At 29.9% G+C, this 22,169-nt stretch overlaps 1 protein-coding gene across 3 annotated transcripts; it reads right to left on the bottom strand.

Moving 5' to 3' along the window:
• Positions 1-397: 397 nt before the first annotated feature.
• Positions 398-17,336, bottom strand: LOC145313419 (uncharacterized). Of its 3 annotated transcripts, none has more exons than XM_080152821.1 (13): positions 16,777-17,336; positions 11,317-11,382; positions 10,479-10,659; positions 9,590-9,641; positions 8,386-8,561; positions 7,795-7,943; positions 7,589-7,690; positions 4,702-4,826; positions 3,017-3,196; positions 2,501-2,632; positions 2,232-2,378; positions 1,762-2,125; positions 398-1,638 (listed from the first exon to the last, which is right to left on the bottom strand). In XM_080152821.1, the coding sequence occupies exons 1-13, from the start codon at positions 16,825-16,827 to the stop codon at positions 1,534-1,536; spliced, it is 1,830 nt and encodes a 609-aa protein (XP_080008947.1). In that variant the 5' UTR covers positions 16,828-17,336; the 3' UTR covers positions 398-1,533. The 3 variants fall into 3 exon arrangements, with proteins under 3 accessions (XP_080008947.1, XP_080008946.1, XP_080008948.1); XM_080152820.1 differs by lacking the exon at positions 7,589-7,690 and adding an exon at positions 6,670-6,771; XM_080152822.1 differs by lacking the exon at positions 7,589-7,690.
• Between the last annotated feature and the right edge of the window lie 4,833 nt (positions 17,337-22,169).

Below are 22,169 nucleotides of genomic sequence, written 5' to 3'. Positions count from 1 at the left end.
GATCGTAATTTACTTGGCTCATTTTTAAGATAGACGGCTGAAATTTAATTCTCATTACAAAACATCTACGGCGGTAAGAAGTTTGCTTTCAAGCTGCTTTTAAGCAGCTTTTTTAGAACTGATTTTCACATATATTTGGTTTTGTGGTCCGATTTCGTAGTTAATAATATAAAAATAAGTTTCGCGTTGTTCTAAAGGACTTTTGTGAATTAAGATGTAAGGACAATTAGCTTTTTTTTCATTCATATCTTTAGTGTTTTGAACAGATTAAGTTTCCTTTCTAATATACCCTTTTTGTGATATCTTTTATTTTTTTTGCTTCGCTACTTCTAGATGTTGTACTCCTTGTTTATTCCATAATCTCCGATCTTCTGTTCTAGGCCATCAAAAACCAATATTTAAAAGATTGACAAAAATGTGTATTTTGGGTTAAATTTTGTTCACAAGTTTGTTTTTACATATAAAGTTTTACAATTAATAATTCTTGATCACATTTTTATTTCATCACAAAACCAGTGCAGATCACAACAATTAAGAAAATATTAAAAACAAACCATTTCTTAAGTATAGAAAATAATGCCGATTCAAAATTATTGCAAGCTCAAATTTTTTGTTAGTATTGGTGTTAGATTTACTTTTTATAACCTTAATTGAAATTCATTAAAAATTAGGTTATTTTTTTAAAAATAAAGATTTAAATACACCAATAATCTGTTTTTTACTAAAAACATCTTTTTCTAAAAAAGATAGTCTCTTAATGGCTTCCTCTAATATTTGGTCTTGTGGGTAATTAAGTTTTGTTTAAAAGCTCTTTTTTATAGAAAAAAAATCTACATTCAGAAATTGTATAAAAAAAGTTGTAGGGATTCAAAAAAGTATGATTCAACTTTTATAATAAAATGTGATACACAAATGAAATGATAAACAATTTAAAAACTTTTTTTAAGATTTAAGAAATAAAACCTTATAACCTTTTGAACAGCTAGTTAATTTGAATGCATAAGTTATTTCGATGGAACAAATTAAGCCGAATGGAATTACGATTGAGCTTTAATGGGTAACAATTAATAATTTTATTTTAACAAGAAATAAACATTTAAACACTTAGTTTTATGTTAAACAATCTTTTTCTTAAAAAAAAAATATTTTATTTGAAATTTTAATCTAGTTTAATTTATAAAAGGTGTAAAAGTTTTTTTTATAAGTTTTCTTGAATTTTGAATTTACACTCAAAGGGTTCCATTTATATTTTATTTGTATTTTAAGGGTTCACAGATAATAGGGTAATTCTTTCACAACATTAAGTAGGTTTATATTAAGTATAGTCTGCCACTTGGTTTACATTGGTTAAAAAAACACTGAAAAATTGAAATTTGTGCTTTGCTTTTTAATCATATCACACTGATTTAAATATACAATAAATAAATAAAAACCTTAAATTTTTGGTTTCGTAGCATTACTTTCAACTTTGATTTTTATAGTCGTATGAAAATATATGTTAAAATGTTTGTAAATACTGATTATCATTCAGTTTTAAGATTCCATTTGTTGATGTTTGTCTTGGTTTGTTGAGTCGCTATTCTTTTGGTCAGGTTTGATTGTAGCTGCGCCACCCATTGACAGGTCCTCGGGTATATCCTAAAAGATTGGAAAAATTAGTTTTCATTAACTGGAAACTGAGATTCTTGATTATTCGATTTTTACAAAGCATTATACACTAAATAAGTTATATTTTACTTTTTAAAAAGATGTGTGCCCTACCTCTTCTCTATTTTCATTATTCTCTTTGTTCTCATCATGATGTGCGCTGATAGAATCTTCGTCATCCCTGAGGCCAGGTGAACCAGATCCTGTAGATCCTCTGGAGGACGCCAGGTGGAGTTCAGCATAATGCTGATGTCCACCATCAATATTTCCGGGTGAAAGATGTCTCAGAATGCCGGCATTTTTGGTATTTTGGTTGCCGCCCAGAGGGGAGTTAACCGCCATTGTCCCGCCACTGTTGCTGGTGGTGAGTGAGTGGTGGGTGTACTGCGCCCGCAGGAGAGGTGAGGTAGTTAGCAGGCTGGCTGCGGCGGCTGGACCGCTGAATAGCGACAGACCAAGTTGACCTGCGGTGCTTAACCTATAATCAAAAAATTTTAATGAATAATAAGCTTAACAATTAAAAATAAAATATCTTAATGATAATTAAATTGTAATCATGAATTTTAATTTAAAAAATAACTTACATTGCTTTTTCTTTATCCGACATCCTGGGAGGAGAAGCTGTATCTTCCCTGTCATCAACGGATCCAGCTCGAGATACACAAAACTTGAATGCACCCTTTTCATCTCCCGCATTTTCTCCGCTCTCACTCAATTGATCCTCATCGCGTCTAAACAAAAAAAACATGTTAGTAAAAGGGTAAAACAAGATCTGATTTTAAAAAGTATGTTTTATTTTTTTTTAACAAAATAAGAAGAGTTTTTCCACACACACAAAATATTTTGTTCTTACCTATTGCTATTGTAGTGAACGCCGCCCAACTTGTTGAGTGCGGACTGGAGGCTGCGCTTGAATGTTTCCTCATGAAGACCTGGGGAACTGCCTTGTTGTTGCTGAGCTACAGCCGCGCTCATCATCAGGTCACTATAATAGAAAATAATATTGATAAAAATGATATTGAAACTCTAGCAGTAAAATACACTGACCATTAATATCAAAAATCTTAAGAATTGTTAAATTGGAGATAAGATAATGTACCCCTTGTTCACATTTAAATTATAAGTGGGAAAATTTAGAATAGTCACTTTTTACAATCTAATCAAGATTCAAAACAGCCCCTTAAGGTTTTAAGTTAAAGAATGGCAAAACGAGTTTATAAACTTTAGGGAGCATTATAGTTTCAGTTTAATTTATTTTACGTTATCAGTAAAACCTTGTTTTATCTGTCCTTAGAGACTTTTAAAGAGAGGAAACTAGTGAAAAAGACTGATAATTTTAATTGAGTAAAAAGAAGAAAAAAATATTAACCTGAAGCCATGAGTAAATGTGGTTGCAGTTGTGCTGCCATGATTGTTGTTGTTCAAGCCATACTGATGTGGGTGTGTGTAGGGGTTGCTGCTGGGCCCGTGGCCGGAGGTCGAGCAGGGTGACCGGGGGCCGTACGGAGATCTTACGCTACCACTGTATGACACCGGAGATTTGGTTAAGCTAAAATTAAAATGATGATTATTAAAAATAAAAAAAATGATGTAGATTGTAGATGGTTCTGTTTTGTTTTTATCTCTTTTAAATCAAAAAACGGTTGCGCCCCTAATTTATTCATAAAGAGCTTAAATCTGCACACGAAATAGCCTAAAAACATCACAGTGACCTATGTGAAGCTTCCCTAAAATCGAGAACTCAATGAGTTCAGTAGGTATTAAAATCATAAGCTTTAGATCTTACTATTCTATATAAAAGGGTTTATAGTAGCATTTGTTGAATAATGTTTCAAATTGACTTTTTAAAATGTATAATTTCGGATCTTTGCAGTTCACGGTAAAATATTGCTGGTAATATTTCCAAAAATGTATGAATTTTAAAGGCTGCTAGCTGCCAAACGGCTGAACGTACAGATCATGCCCGCACACTGTTTTAAGCGGCATAAGAAGGCCTATATACAAATAATCTGGAATAGCCATAAATCAATAATGCATAATTATTTCGCAGTGCACAGAAATGCGCGAAAAAGACCTATTTTACGCGTTTTTTCTTCAGTGAAGCTTTCCCTGTGCATAATTGGATCTTAGCTATTCCAGATTATTTGTAGGCCTAATTATGCCGCTTGAAATGGTGTGCGGGTATGATCTGTACGTTCAGCCGTTTGGCAGCTAGCAGCCTTTAAAATTAATAGATTTTTGGAAATATTGCTTACAGCAATATTTTACCGTGAACTGCAGTAGATCCAAAATTTCTTATAGCTAAATTAATGGAATGATGCAAAAATAATCGCATTTTAAATATAAAATTTTAGCTAGTAAACAATAAAAATGTCCTTGAGCTAAATTGTTTATAATTTCCCCTGGTAAAAATGGTAAAAATTGTATCCACCCCTACAATACTTAAACTGGAACAAATATACAAATAAGTGGAAAACAAACTTTTTCATATTCGAAATACGATAAAAAATTGTGTTAATAATATTTGTTTTGCGCCCTGAATTATGATAAGTGGTATAAACAAGTTTGCTAGGAAAACAATAATATTTTATTATAAACATGTACATAAAAATATTATTCATAGAATGCTGTAAAAAATATAATCAAAATGAAAATGTTTTTTTTTTCAAGGGCTATTCAGCACCTAGTTATGAATACTTTTTTGTTTATAATTGAAAATAAACTAAAAGTATAATTAGAATAGTTATTTCTCATTCGTATTATAAACAGCTTTCCGCGGATATAGAATGTACATTGTACAATTATAAGATTAACTAAAAAAATGGTTTTATATTCGTGGAAAGCTGGATATAATACGATGCTAGACATAGTTTTTTCGTATGGATGAGAACCGGTTCCTATCCACCGGATTCGAATGAATACGAGAAAAAATATTATGTACTGTTTCATAATGACAAACTGATATTAATTTAAAAACCCTTTAATTTTTTAAGGAAAAAATATCTAATTGATATATACAGTATACAAATAAAAAATGCGCGCAGCAATGTTTACCTTGAGGTTGTTCTCTGAGGCCTGCGCCTGTGAAACTCTTGTTCATCCACAGTCCAGACAGCTCCCTTCACATTCTCTACTCGGGTGAAACATTTGTGCAGCGAAAGATTGTGGCGAACAGCATTCTGATAAAAAAAATAAATCATAAAATCATTTAATTGCTAAAAAAATTACAAGGATTAACAATAAAAGTATAGATGTATAACCCAGACAAGTACCTGGCCCAAGTGGTGGGGACCTTTTTTCATTTGCTAGCAAATTGTTTTCTGCTCTTTTGTAGAGACTTGGCTGTGTTTAAATTTCAGACGCAATTGGTTGATATTCAAAGACCCAATCAAAAGACGGCACAAGGTCCCTACCACTATTTTTTAACTATAATGTAAAATCTATATAACAACTTTAAAAGAGCAGGTTTTTGGTCTTTTTGAGTAAAATTATTGGCTAAAAAGTTTTAGTTAAAGATTATTACTTCCATCTTGAATTGTGTGCTGTTTATATTTTGTTATTTAAATTTTATAGAATTGAAAATATTCACAAATAATTTTGTTTGGATAAACCTGCAAAAATAAAAAAGGAAAACATTATATTTTAGACAAATAAACACTTTACAGGGTGGCCAACAAAAAACTAATTATGAATATTCATAGAATGTTTAATAGCCATTTAAAAAACCTAAATAATATATAGAAGTGCAATCGTTTACAAGTATTAATCTAACTACCAACACATGCAAAATTAATGAAAAAATCATGCATCTTAAATTTGCACCAAAAGATTTTTATTTTTCTGAATAATTGCCACAAAAAATTGTGCAAGATGTTTAAATATTCTTAAAATAAAACTGCTGCATTTGTTTATTAAAACCCCATGAAACTCAGCCTTTAAGAAGTTTAAGAAATGCAAAACAGAACAAACATTCCCCCTTTCTTGTTTTTCATTGAAACAGTTTCAAAACTTCCAACATTTTGTTTATGTTTGTCTAAATATTTTTATAATTTTGTTTATACGGTTGCCTCTTCCCCCCCCGCCCCCGACTTGTTTACCCCCCCTGAGCTGTTTACTTCTCCGTTGAAAAATATCAAAGTGACGAATATTTCAAATAAAAATATGGAACAAATTAAAAATAACGTTTTTTAATGCGAAATAATGATATCAAATTATATTCATAAATAAAAAAATCAATAAACTTTGGAAAATTCACAGGACTATAACACATAAATAACAATATTTTCATGTAATCAAATTATATTAAGAATATTGAAAATTCACAAAACAACTCTGGAACGTAATAAAAAAAGTTAAGAATCATTTAGGTTCCTTTTTATAAAAATATAGAATTATAAAACATAAACACTAAAATAATAAAAAAAACACCAAAAATAAATGTAAAAATTGTCAGAACCCTAAAAATACTTCACAACTAAAAATGTTTAAAGCATAAATAAAACAAAACAAGAGTAAAAAACAAGTTCTGTTTGCCTATAGCTACTAGCTAGGGTTAAATCAGAAAAGTAAAGCAAACAAATATAACAAGTCATGCCATACAGCTGTTTATTCATTTATTAAGTTGTAATTTTTACAAATATTTTCTACAATACTTTTTTAAGCATGCTGTAGGAGTGAATTATCTTGAAGATGACATAATTTGTGCCACTTATATTTGTTTACTTTATATTATTTGTTTTAATTCAAATGTTGAATTAAAATAAATAATTTTTTTTGTACATTTTCAATGTACTCTTATCAATATGAAACACTTTGCTAAGCTTTTATAACTACTTTTATTATAACAGACAATGATTAAAATTAAAAGTTCATTATCTTATGGGGTTTTCAGAATAAAAAGATTTTCAAAAAATTAAACTAAACCTAAATATCAGTTAGATTGATATAAATAAAAACAACACAAAACAAGGACAACAAAGTGCATTTTCAAAACTTACACACAACAAACGGCCAATTAATTACCTTCCACGTTGCCGCGTTGCGGCGGAAAAATGCAAAATTAGCTTGAAACCAGTTGTAGATTTCATTCAGAGTCAGCTGCCGATCTGAGGACTCGTTTATGGCCTGCAATTTGGATTATTAAGATCTTGTTATGGTAAGGTTTGTTCTTGTTATGATAGATATTTAAACTTATTATATTATTCTTTCTATGTGTTTAAGCAAAAAGAATTACTTTATAGTGGTCTATAAGCATATGTACAAACTAGGCTCTGTGTCTTCACTGGATCATTATAATTTTATTATGCGTGGAAAACATATTTTTTCCCCATAGCAACTTTGTGTTGTCTATAATACAAAAAAAATAAAAATGTTTTTTTTTTATAGCAAATGTACTCATTCTTGTTAAATTTAAATTTTGTTGACATTTAAAAATTGAATTCCAAATATTTGTATCATAAAATCTCTCATAATAATTTTCATGAATAACAGATTTGAAACAAAAAGATAAACACATTTTTGATGAATTTATTTGGAGTATTATACATTTGTACATGACCACTTGTTCAGCCACTTATATAAAATGTATCATATTCATTAAAGGTAAAAAAAAGAATTATCTGTTTATATATGATTCTTCTAAATTGAATATGATCACCTTTTCATTGAAATTAAAATTATAGATCAAATGACATACTATACAAACTTTAAAAGAGAACTGTTATATTCAGATAATATTAAACTAAATCTATAGAGGAGTAAATTTCTAGCCATCACCACAGATTTAACATATCTAAATAACTACTTAATTTCTAATCCTGAAAATAATTTGATTAAACTAATACATGCATAGACTTTATTTTAAAGAAGCTACAAGACCAATTTCCTTAACAAAAATCCGTGAAACCATTATACCCATGCCAAGTAAAATGATCCTAAAAACCTTCCAACTGGACGCATTGCCCCTGTAGAAGGCAAAATTCTGGCAAAACCAGGCGTATATCTCATTCAGGGTCAACTTGCGCGTCGTAGATTCCAGAATGGCCTTAAGTATGGGTTTAATAACTAAAATTCATCTCTAACAAAATTATTTTCTAAGAACAAAAAAAACGAAAGATAACATCATGAATGTTTTAGAAATTATTTTACCTGTCTGATAAGAGCCGCATAAGTGTAGGGAGGTCGGACATCCTGGTTTTTATAGAAGTCTCTGTTCTGATCAATGTTGGAGTCATTGTCCACACTATCTCCTCGTCGTGTTACTGGTAGGGGCGTCGTAGGGGTACAACTCCTCTCATCTAAATGATAAACAATACATGATAAATTTCCTAATAATTTAATAAGGGTAAATATGGAATATCATATAATATCCATTTAATGTTTTTATAAAAAGCTGGGTTAATTAGGGTTTATTGTTAAACTTAGGTAGGGTAAGCCACAATACGTCAAGGTTTAGACCTTCCTGCAAAATACTGAATACAGATTGTGTGGGTGGGATTTCAAGTAAACCCTTCTAAGTCCGTTTCTGAACTTTTACTAAATAAGAAAACCACTCTTAAAATAAATTTAAACACTTCCACATACTTTCTCTTTTTAATTGTAAAGCCAAGCTCGAATTTATGCCAGTAAAAATATGTAAAACTATTTAGACTATAAAATGTTTTGTGAGGAGTATGCAAAATTTAAAAGAAATTGTTTTTTTGATTTGTCAAAATCCTGGTAATTTCGGGCTGTTCATACCTTTGTCGCTAACATTATTATCCGCAGTTGCAGAACTATTGGCAGCTGTGTGCTGCAAGTGTGCCAGCATTGCCTCCAGTCTGTTCTGTTCCTTGCTCAGCTGATTCTCCAGCTGTTCAACTATCTGCATCTGCACCTTTGTCTGCGCAGTGCTCTTCTCTGATATTCCATGACAGCTGAAATATAAATTGTGTTATTTTCTAAAAAAATAATTCAACAAAGATGACAACATCCATCAAAAGAAGGGCAAACGAACATTAAAACTTGTTGAGTGTCAGAACTGAGTGAAGAGAATATAAATATATAAGTTTAAACTAAATTTTTTGTTTATTTGTTGCAAAACTGCTTAAATACAGGATACTGTTTAAGGACATATTTACATTTTTAGGTTTTGATTATAGAGAAGCTTCGCTTATAACATTGTACTTTGTTGTCCTAGGAATTAGCATTCCAAAAATCAGACGAATAGGGTAACCATATCACATTAAAATTAGAAAAGCTTCGCTTTTAAAAACTTATATACTTTAAAACCAGATACAACTGATTATAAGTGTTAAAAGAGGTTTAAAACACAACAATTTTTAACGAAGGCGTACTCATAATATGGGAGAATCAAATATCTTAAAATAGAATAAATAAAGTTTTAGAAAATAAACTTTCCTTTAATCGATATAAATACACTTTAAGCAATAGTGGGAATTTCTTTGCTCAAAAACAGGTGCAACTCATGCACATGCAGAATTAGAACTTAAGGACAAAGGGATAAAAAGGGGTTGTTGTCTGTTGAAGGGTAAATAGCAACAAGTCTGAACAATAAAGGTGAATACAACAAAACAAAACAATACTATTTAAGGACATACTGACGTTTCTAGGACTTGAGTATAGAGATACTTCGCTTATAACATTGTTCCTTATTGTAATAGGAATCAGTATTTAAAAGGATAATTTTAACATACAAAAATTTGTTGACAAAAAAGTAAAAAAATCTGCTTGTTTTAAATGGACGTATGGACTTTCTGGAAACGATTGTAGAGTTGCTACGCTTTCTAAGTTGTACCTAACTGTTATAGGAATCAGCATGCAAAGTATGAAATCTATGGGAAAGTTCTAACATGATTAAATGACCGAAAAGAGATAACCGTTACGGACGTACGGACGGGACCTTATTATAGAAAAGCTTCGCTATAAAAAAATGATGGATTACCTTTTTAAGTGAACATTAAATGCCTGTTCAGTCTCACAAGGGATATCACATCCTGAAATAAATAAAATTTCAAAATTTTTTCAATTTCAAACATTTTATGTTTTGTTTTATCAAAACTGCGACATGTAAACTTTATTTTAATTAATTTATAGAAAATTTATTTTTAAAATAACTGTTTAAGAAAATATTATAACGCAATAGATACTATACATTATACATCAAATCAATAAACCACGTAAATAAACTCCTACACAAATATCTGAAATTGTTTTCATTTATGCTTATTGTGTGTGCTTCACATTTCATGACTAATTTAAATAGACATTATATTATCCAGCCAGTCGAGTATATTGTTTTAAGCATGGGCTCGGCAGCCGTGTTTAAGCTGTAGGGAAATCATGGTTCAAATTTGTATTTCAATAAATGTATTAAATACGTTTTTAAAACAAAAAAATAAGTTGAAATTTACAGCTGCCGAGCCCTGTTAAATCGTTTTAAGCATTATTCTTTTATTTATTATTTTATCAAAGTACAGGTAGTACTTCATTTTTATTATTCTTGTATATGAAATAAAGATAACCACAAAAATATTAAACTTTTGTGAAATAGCACATAGAGTACTTAATGTACAAGATCAACACTTCTTATAATATTGTTCATTCCAGTTTTAAAGAATTTAAAATTTGGATAGTATATTAAAAATGTACAGTACATAAATGTTCAAAAAAACTATTTTTAGTAAAAAGACGTCCAAGTTAGGGGTAAAGGTGTGTTTACCCCCCCTAAAAATGTAATGTTAAAAATACAATAGATTACCCTCCTTAAACCTTAGAAACCCCTCAATTTACCAAACTAAAAAAGCTTGGACGTCCTTGTTTGATTATTTTACCTGTCCATTTGCAAACACCATTGACGAACAGTGTGCTGTTGGTGGGTGATATACTTTCTGGTGGTGACGGCGGCAGCTGTTGTCTGTTCTGCTGCAACAGCTGCAGGTGTGCCAACAGCTGTTGTTGCTGTTGCTGAAGCTGCACAGCTTGCAACTGGTGATGTTGCTGTAATTGGAGGTCCTTAACAAAAGGATTTGAATAGGAATTTCTAGTTATGAAAATGGCAACTTAGATATTTATATTCGGTCTTTAGAGGTTTATCCCATGGACCTAAAGGGATAAGACAATAAAATGATATTTGAAAACTCAATTTAATAAACTAACTAATCAAAATTTAATAAAAGTCCCCCAAAGTTGTTGAGCCAACGAATAAGAAAACGTCAATATAAGACTTTGAGAACTATTGAAATGAACAGTCCATTGTCCCCTCTCTCTGGGTTTATCCATAAATGTAATCAAATTTGTATCAACTGTTTTACTAACGTCAAACTGTTTATATCTGCTAAAAATAAATAATAAGGGAAATGCAGTGAAATTAAATAAGAATAAATATTACTTAATCTATATATAATGATGACCACTTTAAATTGTGTAATGAATGATTTAATCATCTTTCTAAGATGTAATTATCAAATATTAATAATATAAGTATTATAGTGTTAACTTGCGTCATATTTTTACAATAGTATACAAGTAAATTATTTAGAACTAACTTCCTTATTAATCATAAATAAATCCTTAATTAATTTTATAATATAATAAACAAATAATCAAATCATTATAAAAATAAGATCTAATAGAAATTAAAGATCTGAAATAAACTTGAAAGTTATTTACCTGTTGAAGAAATGCAAATGGATTGTTTGATATAAAATCTTTTTCCTCTTCAGCTTCGCTGCTCATCTGAAATATGTTCTTGTTAATTATTGTAATTAAGAGTAGTATCAAGCAATTGTTTTATAATAGTGTTGTTCTATTTAATATTAAATGATAACATCAAAGTATTTCTAATAGCTTATGTTAATTTGATTCCAATGTAATATAACAATTAAATAAATAATCAGTAAAGCATGCTGAAAAAAGTTAGAGGAAGGATGGTAGAAAAAGTAAAGAAAAAGAAATAAAAATAAATGTTCTAAATTTGCAAGGAAAAACTGTTTTGAAGAAAAGTTGTTGTTTATTTATCAGTAAGATTGGACCTTAAATAATTAAACACAGTTGTTTATCAAAAGTATGAACCTTAAATAATTTACGGTAATAGTAGAAGGGTTATCTATCAAGATTGTTTGTACTCAAATAATTCCAACTTCTTTTAGCAGAAATAACAAATTCTTTTGAAAATAGAATAGTTTTGAAAATTTAACAAATACTAAAATAATCTGGTAAAAATAGTCGGCTGTTAGATTATAGATGACTAGTGGCTTCAACCCTAGAGGCGTTTTTTTTCAGCGGTTTCCAACAGCTTAAGCTTTAGACTGACAAACGTACAGACTTCTTTATACTTTGCATTATAGATAATTGAATTTTAAGAAACTGCGGCTTCCTACCCTGCTAATATAAAGAGTTTTTGAATTATTTTTAAATTGACAATTATTTGGACAGAATTTTTTTTAACCCAAAAGTGTGAACAGTTTTGTGTGCCATACCCTGCTAGGTTGTTTGTTTACAAATAAAACTCGAACTAGCCAAGTCAAGTCATAAAAATAGGCAGAAAAACACGAAGGGAACTAAGCACAAAGTCATGGGGAATGTAGAGAGGGAGTGGGGACAATTCTATAATTTCCTCATAATAACATTAAAAGTCATGAAAAGACTATTACTTTGTTTCTGGTTAAACAATTATTTCAAAGCAGCTCTATGAATGTTAAGCCTCAAACAAAATGTAACATTAAGAAGGTAATTAATGTTTAAGTGAAATGAATGTTATTGATATATACACTGATTATTGTTATTTCATTTTAAATTAAGGTAAATTGTAATAATTTTAATCAATATTATCTAACTTTTGAATTGTTTGAAACTCAAGCTATATGGGTAAACGGTAATTACCAAAAAAAAGGCAATAGGTAGAATATATAATTTTAATAATCTATAAATTTAAATCTTCTAAAGCAAATTGAAGTTTGTTATTTGTTCTTTCGTTCTTTTAAGGTCTTTGTAAACAAAAAAGCACAAATACTGTAATGAACCAACAATGTCAAAAAAAGAGAAATTAATTCTAGTAAAAACAATTATATCTAACATTTAAAACAATTGTATAACAGTTGGATGGAAATCGATACACATGCACTGGAAAAAAAAACTTATAAACAGGATGGTAATTAAAGTCATCAATTATTTAATTGTGGCTGTTTATATGTTAATATCATTTTTACGTAATTTAAAGCTTAACAGATTTATTCATATGTAGATTTATATATAAATTACATTGAGGGAGGGGCCACTCGACAGTAAATTATACTTGTACTCAATGTTTTAGAACTTTAAATACTTTTATTAAATCTAGATTCATGGTTTACACTTTTAACCAATCTACAGAAGGAAAATTTTTGTAATTTATCATTTGGGATGTGCATCAATTTATCGTCCATTGTCTTTTCCCTAAAAATAACTGAAAAAGGACTTAAAACTTTAGCAATGACTTTTAAAACAATCAAGTCTTTATGCAGTAGTCTTTTTGTATGTAGTTTATTTTTTTAAATTTAAGGCTATGCTTGATATTAATTCTATCCATTATAGACGATTTAAAGGGATTATTTAAAAGTTAAATACACAACAAATGTGTTTATTAAGAGATATAAGTTTTCCAGAATTGTAATGTAGGGAGTAGATTTGAAATCTGCATCAAATTTTAAGGATTTTTTTTATAAAATTCGTTTTTTGTATAATTCTTTATCTAAAAGCGGAAATACAAATTAAGTTAATTAATTTTGGCATCTGTGATTGGTGGATTTAAAAAATCTGCGCTCTGATTGGATGTCGTACATCATTCAACCAATTAGAGCGCAGGTAGTTTAAAATCCACTTATCCTATTGGTCAAAATTAATTAACTTAAAATGTATTTTCGCTTTTAGATAAAGAATTTTACAAAAAACGAATTTTATAAAAAATCCTTAAAATTTGATGCAGATTTCAAATCTACTCCCTACATTAAAATTCCGGAAAACTTATATCTCTTAGTGTTTATAACATAAATAGATACTATCTCAAAACATATTTAACTCAATTAAAAATAACAATTGTCTGTTATAGGATATTGAAGATTATTCATATTTAATTTTCATAAATTTTCTAAATTGAATTAATTTCATAATTCTAAAAAATGGAAATTTGTGTTATCAAAAAAATAACAAACAATATCATGTTTACTATTTACAATTGCAAAATGTGGTTAAAATGTAATCCAATAAAAACTGTTCAACAAGTATTAAAACTTGCGATAGAAGTTTAAATTTAAATATTATAAATCATACAGCAATAGTAAATTGTTATATCATTATATCAACTTTTTGAAATAATATTAAGTTGAATCACGTAAGGTTAATCTATGCGATAGATAGGCATAACTACTTGAGATAAAGATACACTTTCATACATTATTACAGCTGTTGATTATCGTTAACTAGTGGCTTCCCCCCTAGAATTTAGGGGCTCTTTATTCGAAGGGATATGGAAGAGCTATATATTCGACAGGATATGGAAGGGCAGAAAAATAGCCTAAAACCTTACATCGACTTATTTGCAAAAAAAGTAGCCTAAAACCATATAATTACCTATAAGAAGCTTCACTAAAAAGGAGAACCATATCGGTCAGTGGTTAGCGAGATCCTTCGCTACGGACAAAAAAAAGCTTGCTACTTTATTTAATAGGATTCCTCAACTGTTTAAAATGTCAGAAATGTCATGTACATGTGAAAGATTTTCCTTCTTATCAATAAAACTGTAAGATATTTATAAATTATAAATACCTAGTAGGTATGCAAAGGAAGAAATATGTATATGTTGTTATGTATATTACTAGCACGTCCCTAGAGGCCTCTAGGGACACTTGGGAGAATTGGGAGGTCTACCCTTCATTTTTGATTTTATTTAGATAAGGTAAACAATTTTTGGAGGGAGGTTAATTTTTCTAGGGGCGATTTCTCTTGGGGTGGTGGACATACCCTTCCCCAAAATAGTTAAAAACCTTCCTTGGACCCTCTTGGAGACCCTCTTCGATTCAGCGGTCAGCGAGATCCTTTGCTACTGACAAAAAAGCTTACTACTTTATATGATAGGGTTATATATAAGTGTGTCTGTATGTATAGGGGCAGATTTGATGTATATTTTTTAACTTTGTCATTAATAGGATTGCAAACTACGAAAGGGGTAATAGTTGATAATATTTTTGTAATATATATTAATATCCCATGAGTAATTACAGGTGGAAGACTGCAGCCAAGCCGCGTTGATGTAACAAATGCATAATAAAAGGCTTGCAAGGGGTGGAAAATAAGAACCAAATTGCAAATTTTTGTTTAATGCAACATTGGATGCATAACTATAAATATTATTGTCCCCTGAAATAGTTTTGAAATTACTCATGGATATAGCTACAGTGGAAGGGGGAAGGGGTAATTGCAAAGGTAAATTATTGCGTTATTCTTTACGTAATTCACAGTTTAAAATGTTATAAGGATTAAGCAATATCATTGCAAATATAATTTATTATATCCTGTTAAACTATGGTGTCGATAGTATGTCAACGTGGACTGTGTATATAAAGATATTTAAAGGTATATCTTAGAGTGCCAGACTACTAGTAGGGAGGAAGGAATATTGGACTGTAAATAATACTGGTATTCAAAGTTTTTAAAACAAGTTCTCTTATTCGCTGGTATATGTATATATTCTTAATCAAATATGATTGATTGGTTCAAACTAGATTTGAACTAACTTACTATGTCGACGTAAATGTTAGACAAGTAAAAGAGGGTAAGCCAAGACATGTCAACTTTTAGATAGTTGAAATAATCTACTAAACTTTAGTGTCAGCTCAATTCTTCTATTTAAACAGGGACTACACAGGTACATTTTACATTTAAATATTTATTCCAAATACGAAATAATATACAAACAGATAAATAATAATATTAGATAAATAAAATTAATACATAATTTCATAATGTTTTAAGTCTGTTAATTTATTTCATTGTGATTTTTCAAACAATAATTTTTATCTTAAAATTCCTATTTTTCAGTATTAGAACACGGCAAAATCCTTTTTTATCATTTATTTATTGACACAATTATTTGAATGAGTCAGATAAAACAATATATTGTGATTCAATACTTGTATAAAGCATACAACATCTGACTGTTGTGTTTATATAGTTTCTGTTTATCAGTCAAACTATTTGTTTGTTTGTTTTGCCTTGTTTGGTCTATACGGGTGTTAGAAAAATATTGCAGGCTTTTTCATTATTCAGACACAAGTAAAAATGTGTCTAAAATATAAGTGCTTCTCACTAGAAAGAAAAGTAATACTCGTTCTGTCATTAAATAGCTTAAAAACTGTATAGGTAAGCTTGAAGCATGATTGGTACGTGTAAACTAACAGTGTCCAAAAATTAAATATAATTTTAACAATATAATAAAGTGTACTACTAAATTTTGTAATTGAGCGATAAAAGGAATACTGCAAAACATCACTGCCTAAAATATTAATTTTGCTTTGAGATTTTTGCTGAAATAAACCCAGAGTAGCGCAGCACTAAGAACAATGTTAGAGAAATTAAGCATTTCATTTGTACTCTCTGAATACTAGCTAGGCGTTCAGTATTTACATCTTGAGACAATACATCTACTTGAGACAACATTAATTTTATTAGATTAATTATTTACATGAATATCATACAAATAAATACCACTTAAAGACAGACTTTATTAGATTTTTTATTTATTTATAAAAAAAATCTATGAACAGTTTCCCACATTTCTCATATGGACCAAAAATGAGTTTTTAATGAAAAAAGACATATGTAAGGTTAGGTAAAAATAGAAGGTTTAGTACCCTTTAGTGGTGTTAAAACTCCCCTTGAGGGGCTAGAAAAATATTTTTTTTCTTTCAAAAATAAAAATAAGAAGGGTGAAAGGTTCGGTTCAAAATATGTTTAAAACAGTTAAAAAAAAATAGTTTATAGTTATGTATTAAGATGGGTCTTCCTAACATTTATGAGATTTTATTTATATGGTTTTAGCTATACTATACTTGTATATTAAAGAATATTAAATTTAAAAAAATAAGTTTTACTTACATTTCTATGCTCCACCTTAAAAATGTTTGAATAGTTATGTCTTGCCAACATTTTCAGTTCATTATTTTTTGTCCAGCGAATAAAAATAAAAGTTTCTTTTCACTTTTTATTTATAATGCAATGTTTTGTTGTTGTATAATACAACAGTTAATGTTCTGCTGATTATTTCTTTTTGTGTGAAAAAGTTTTGGGTTTTTGTTGATCACAAAAACTGTTGTGAATTTTAACAAATGTCACCAATTCTTGACTTCACTAAGTTTTAATATTAGTGTTTCTTTTAGTATTTTTTTAAGGAGTGTTTTTTTTTGTTTGTTGTTCACTGGTCTAGTATTTTAAATCAACTAAAAAATATATTCGTTGACTGAGTATAATAAACATTTTGCTCATTAGAAGAAACCATTAAAGCAAAACCTCCGAAAAGATATGTGTAAATGTAATAATGTTTGGTAATGATATTAAGAGTAGGGTGACGGAGTACTTTCTCTGCTATAGTGTCTCCGTGTTGTTACTATTACCACGAGGGAAACGAAACTACCACGGACAAACAACTTCGTCGGCTCACGGAGGATTTTTCTATCGTTTTGTTCGTAATCAATTTGTTTACATTCGCCCGGTCCTCTTTGTTTATATTTTATAGGGGCCGGGGGGAAGGGATTTGATAATAGAAGAGGAAGGGGTGGAAGGCATATAAAGGGCATGGGGTTAGTAAACAAAACTTTAATAGACGGGGGAAATTATGAGGGGTGGGTTAACATAAATAAACAGGGGGGAAGAGTTATTATGCACACGGAAACGTAATAATACGGGAGGGGAAAGGAAGTTAGGTCATATCTTCACAAATTTCAATAGGTCCAAGGGAAAGGGCCGAAAGGATAGCAATTAAAAGGGGAATAGTTGCAATGAATTAAACAGACATGGGAGTAATCAAATCATTACACAAACTTATACCAAACTTGGGGGGATGTTTTCATTAGGGGCCCCGGCATAGTTCCGCCAAATTTTCACCCGACAAGGGGAAAGTTGCTTAATAATGAGGGATTTAAAATAGGGCAAGGGAGAAAATGTTTATTGTTAAAACAACAACAAGCAAAATGAGGGGGGGTTGTGATACAGGACGTCTCCCATAATTGGGAAGGAAACAAGAAGTAAACAAAGTTTTGTAAAAACACAAAGAAAGATAGATAGATAGATAGATAGATAGATAGATAGATAGATAGATATATAGATAGATAGATAGATAGATAGATAGATAGATAGATAGATAGATAGATAGATAGATAGATAGATAGATAGATAGATAGATAGATAGATAGATAGATAGATAGATAGATAGATAGATAGATAGATAGATAGATAGATAGATAGATAGATAGATAGATAGATAGATAGATAGATAGATAGATAGATAGATAGATAGATAGATAGATAGATAGATAGATAGATAGATAGATAGATAGATAGATAGATAGATAGATAGATAGATAGATAGATAGATAGATAGATAGATAGATAGATAGATAGATAGATAGATAGATAGATAGATAGATAGATAGATAGATAGATAGATAGATAGATAGATAGATAGATAGATAGATAGATAGATAGATAGATAGATAGATAGATAGATAGATAGATAGATGATAGATAGATAGATAGATAGATAGATAGATAGATAGATAGATAGATAGATAGAAAGACAGACAGACAGACAGACAGACAGACAGACAGACAGACAGACAGACAGACAGACAGATAGATAGATAGATAGATCATAAAGTATAAAAATAGAAAGATAGACAAGGAGTAAAAAAAAACTAAATGTGGCTTTGAATTTTTGCAATATTATTGTTTTTATTTATCAACCCTAATCATTTTGACGTCAGTGGCAATTCAGAAACAAGTCAAAAAGAACGCGAGTTAACAATAATTACATAACTAACATAGACGATTACGTCCATAAGTAGCAAAGGTTTTGAAATAAAAAAAAACAAAGTTAACAATATAAAAGGGACAAGAAAAGGGAAAAGGATGCAATAGAAATATCATTTATTAATAATACACAGGTGAAATGCAGTAAAGTTTGGCTACCATAATATTTTCTTAAGCAAAGCTTTTCTATAGTTAGGTATTGATTAATGCCTCTTGATTTCAACTTTGCATTTTTCCTGTAATAAAAATTTAGAGAGTGAAGCAACTCTATAATCGTTATACTAGAAAGTCTGTACGTCCAATTTAATCATGCTCTGCAAGATTTTATATGCCCGTTTGTCTGTCTGTCTGTTATGCTCTTTCTTCCTTCTCTAACTTTTCTGTTCTTACTCTTATAAGAGCTTAGCCATTTAATAAAACAAAACAAAAACAATGTTTCATACTTAAAATGTACATAATTGCTTTATCTTTTTTATGAGTTTAACTTAAATATGACCATCCTATTTTTTTTATCGTTCTTTAATTCGAAATTCGTATCTATTATAAATGTATATATACCCCATAAATTCATAGTCTGTTTCTGGCTTAACTCAAAATTAATTATCTAAAAACAAAAACTTATGGATGTTGTCATCCTTTTTTTATTTTTAACCGCTAAATATTAATTAATAAATAGAAATTAATTTGTAAATAATTAATTTGTGAGAAGAAAAAAAAATTAACCTGACACTTTAATCAGTAACTAAAAATTAGGGAGGTATTGAGACGTCTATTTTTGGGGGTGGTTATAAATCTTCCCAAGACCTATAAGAAGCTATATGACATTAAAAGGGAAAACCATATCAGTTTTACGATTAGGGAGATTCTTCGGCATACACAGACAGACATCCTATTACCTTTATATTTATTAATCATAAACTGTGTTATTAACTTGATAAAAATAAATCCTGTAAAATAAAAAATAAAAATATAAAATGAACATTTTCGTTTGATAAGAGTAAACAAAAATAGTTGTTTGTATTTCATCATATTTTTAGTTTCGCAGCTTCTCTACAATTAGTGTATGTCTGTACGTCATTTTACAATCCAACATATAAAATTTAGTGAGAAAACGGTCTGCATCCAGTCAAGTCTATCTCAAGACTTTCTTGGCTGCTATTTAAGAGAGAATCTTGGTTTTTATTTAATGAAGATATTTATAATACAAAGTAGAATGATGTCTGTCTGTCTGTCTGTCTGTCCGTCCTTTAAAGATTTCGGTAACCACTGAACCGATCGGATTCTACTCTTTAGGGAATATACCCACTGGTCCTGTGGTGGTTTTAGGCTATTTTCTTGGGGGGTGGGACTCCCCCAACCCCCCCAAAAATGAAAAAAATCCCCTCTTCTTTTTTTTTTGATTATTTAAAATTAGTGGTGGAGTGGGGGCTTCGCATCAGGTACTTAATTTTTTTTCTAATTATTTAAAATTTGTGGGGTCATCTCCAGAGGTAATTTTTTTTTCTTCTTTAATTACCTCTTGGGGCAAAGCCCCTAGAGGCTAGGGGCAAAGCCGCTAGCCCCTTATAATAGAGCATCCAGTATACACCTTACTTGGTCCGACACTCCATCGGTCAAAATAAATAGTTTTTGTTTATCTTATTGGTATTTTTTCTTTTTATATTCCTTTATCATGACCAATGAACTCTTTATAACTCACTCTGTGCGTTGTCTATCTTTATATTTTCGTTCTTTGCTACTTATAGATTTTGTCATCCTTGTTGACTTAATGGTGTTTTTTTAGTTTTTTTTTATCGTTGCTACGCTCCTAACGGACTAAAACTTTCTTGTTATCATATCTACGTTTTTTAGAAAAATAAACAAATTATGGAAATTTTAGACTATGAATTTAGTTTCTTTTATTCAAAATCAATCAATTATTACATTATTATTTTAGAAGATTATTTTTTTAGCAGCAAAGCTACTTTATAGTTATTAAGTGTTGTTCTGTTTAGTTAATAAATTCATATCGTCACCTTTCATAATTAACGAGATTACTTTTTATTGCTTAATTTAAGTCGTAAGTACAAAATTACGTAAAAAACACAGCGATAGAGTATATACTTATTTCCCCTAACTTATTTTCAAAGTTTGTTTTTTTCTCCTTTTTTTGCAACATAAACATTGATATACATATAAACAAAGATAATTTACAGTTTAACTTAACTGAAAAAAAGAGTTGTTTTAAAAGTGTCAGTATTTGTATTTTGTTGACAAGAGTAAAAACAAGCATGATAACATCAATAAAAGCGAAGAATATGGTCGGACCAACCAGCATTGCAAGTATAGAATGTCAGAACTTGAAGAAGTGGTAAATTCTTTAAATTCCGTACATAAATATTTGTAAATGTATAGCATATATGCTTCAATACAATGACATTGTGCCTTGCCGTCCTAGGAATTACCAAAAAAAGTAAATAATTTGTACAAACTTTCTGCATATCATTACGTTATCAAGACTATGCTTAATGTATAAAAGTTTCGCAACTAAAAATCAGAATATGTCAAGGTTAACTCTTTGAAGAAATGACAAAATTCTGTAACAAAGGAAGTAAATATTAGGACAATATTCCTTGTCTTTTTTTTTCAGCGAAAAAATCAGGATATATCTGTCCTTCCGACCGTCCGTAACGGTAAGCTCTTTTTATTGATTTAAACATGTTGGAATTGTCCTTTCGATTTTAAACTTTGCATGATGATTTCTATAACAATTAGGCATGATTAAGAAAGTGTAAGAACTTCTTAATCGTGACCAGAAAGACCGTATGTTCATCTAAGATGTGCTGTTTTTTTCCTTTGACAACAAATTTTTTTATGATATAATCATAGACGTCCAAGCTTTTTTTTTTTGGGGGGGGGGGGGGGTAAAAAATTTTAAGGGTGGGGGTAATTCGTATTTAGGGGGGGGGGTAAAATGGCGCGCGAAGCCCCCCGAAATTTTTTTTTTACCCCCCCCCCCCCCCAACATTTTTACCCCGGGGGTAAAATTTGATTGGGGGGGGGGGTAATTACCCCCCTGAAATCTGTTGGGGGGGGGGTAATTTTATTAAATATTTAATATTAAAAATTTTTTTTATTAGAGATTTTTTATTTTGGGGGGGTAAATACCCCCTCCTCAATGGTTGGGGGTGCCTACGGCACCCCCATGGCAGGGGTAAATTTTAAATGGGGGGGATAATCTCCCCATTACCCCCCCCCCTTGGACGTCTATGGATATAATGATCCTATTTATCTGATTCTTATTACAACAAGGTACAATGGTACAAGCAAAGCATGTAAGCATGTCTTTCAACATTGTCCTGTATTTTAATCATTTTTGCTAGATAAATTTACTTATAATTTTGTTTATAGACTTTAATCTATAAAGAACAGATAAGTCGAAGAGTAGCTGCACTACAAAATGCCTAAATTTAAGATTGTGAATA

This window comes from Acartia tonsa, chromosome 3 (genome assembly GCF_053477335.1).
Source record: "Acartia tonsa isolate MP-2025a chromosome 3, ASM5347733v1, whole genome shotgun sequence".
Classification (NCBI taxonomy): Eukaryota; Metazoa; Arthropoda; class Copepoda; order Calanoida; family Acartiidae; genus Acartia; species Acartia tonsa.
Note: the sequence above shows the minus strand (reverse complement) of the source record. Positions and strands in the feature narration are given on the sequence as shown.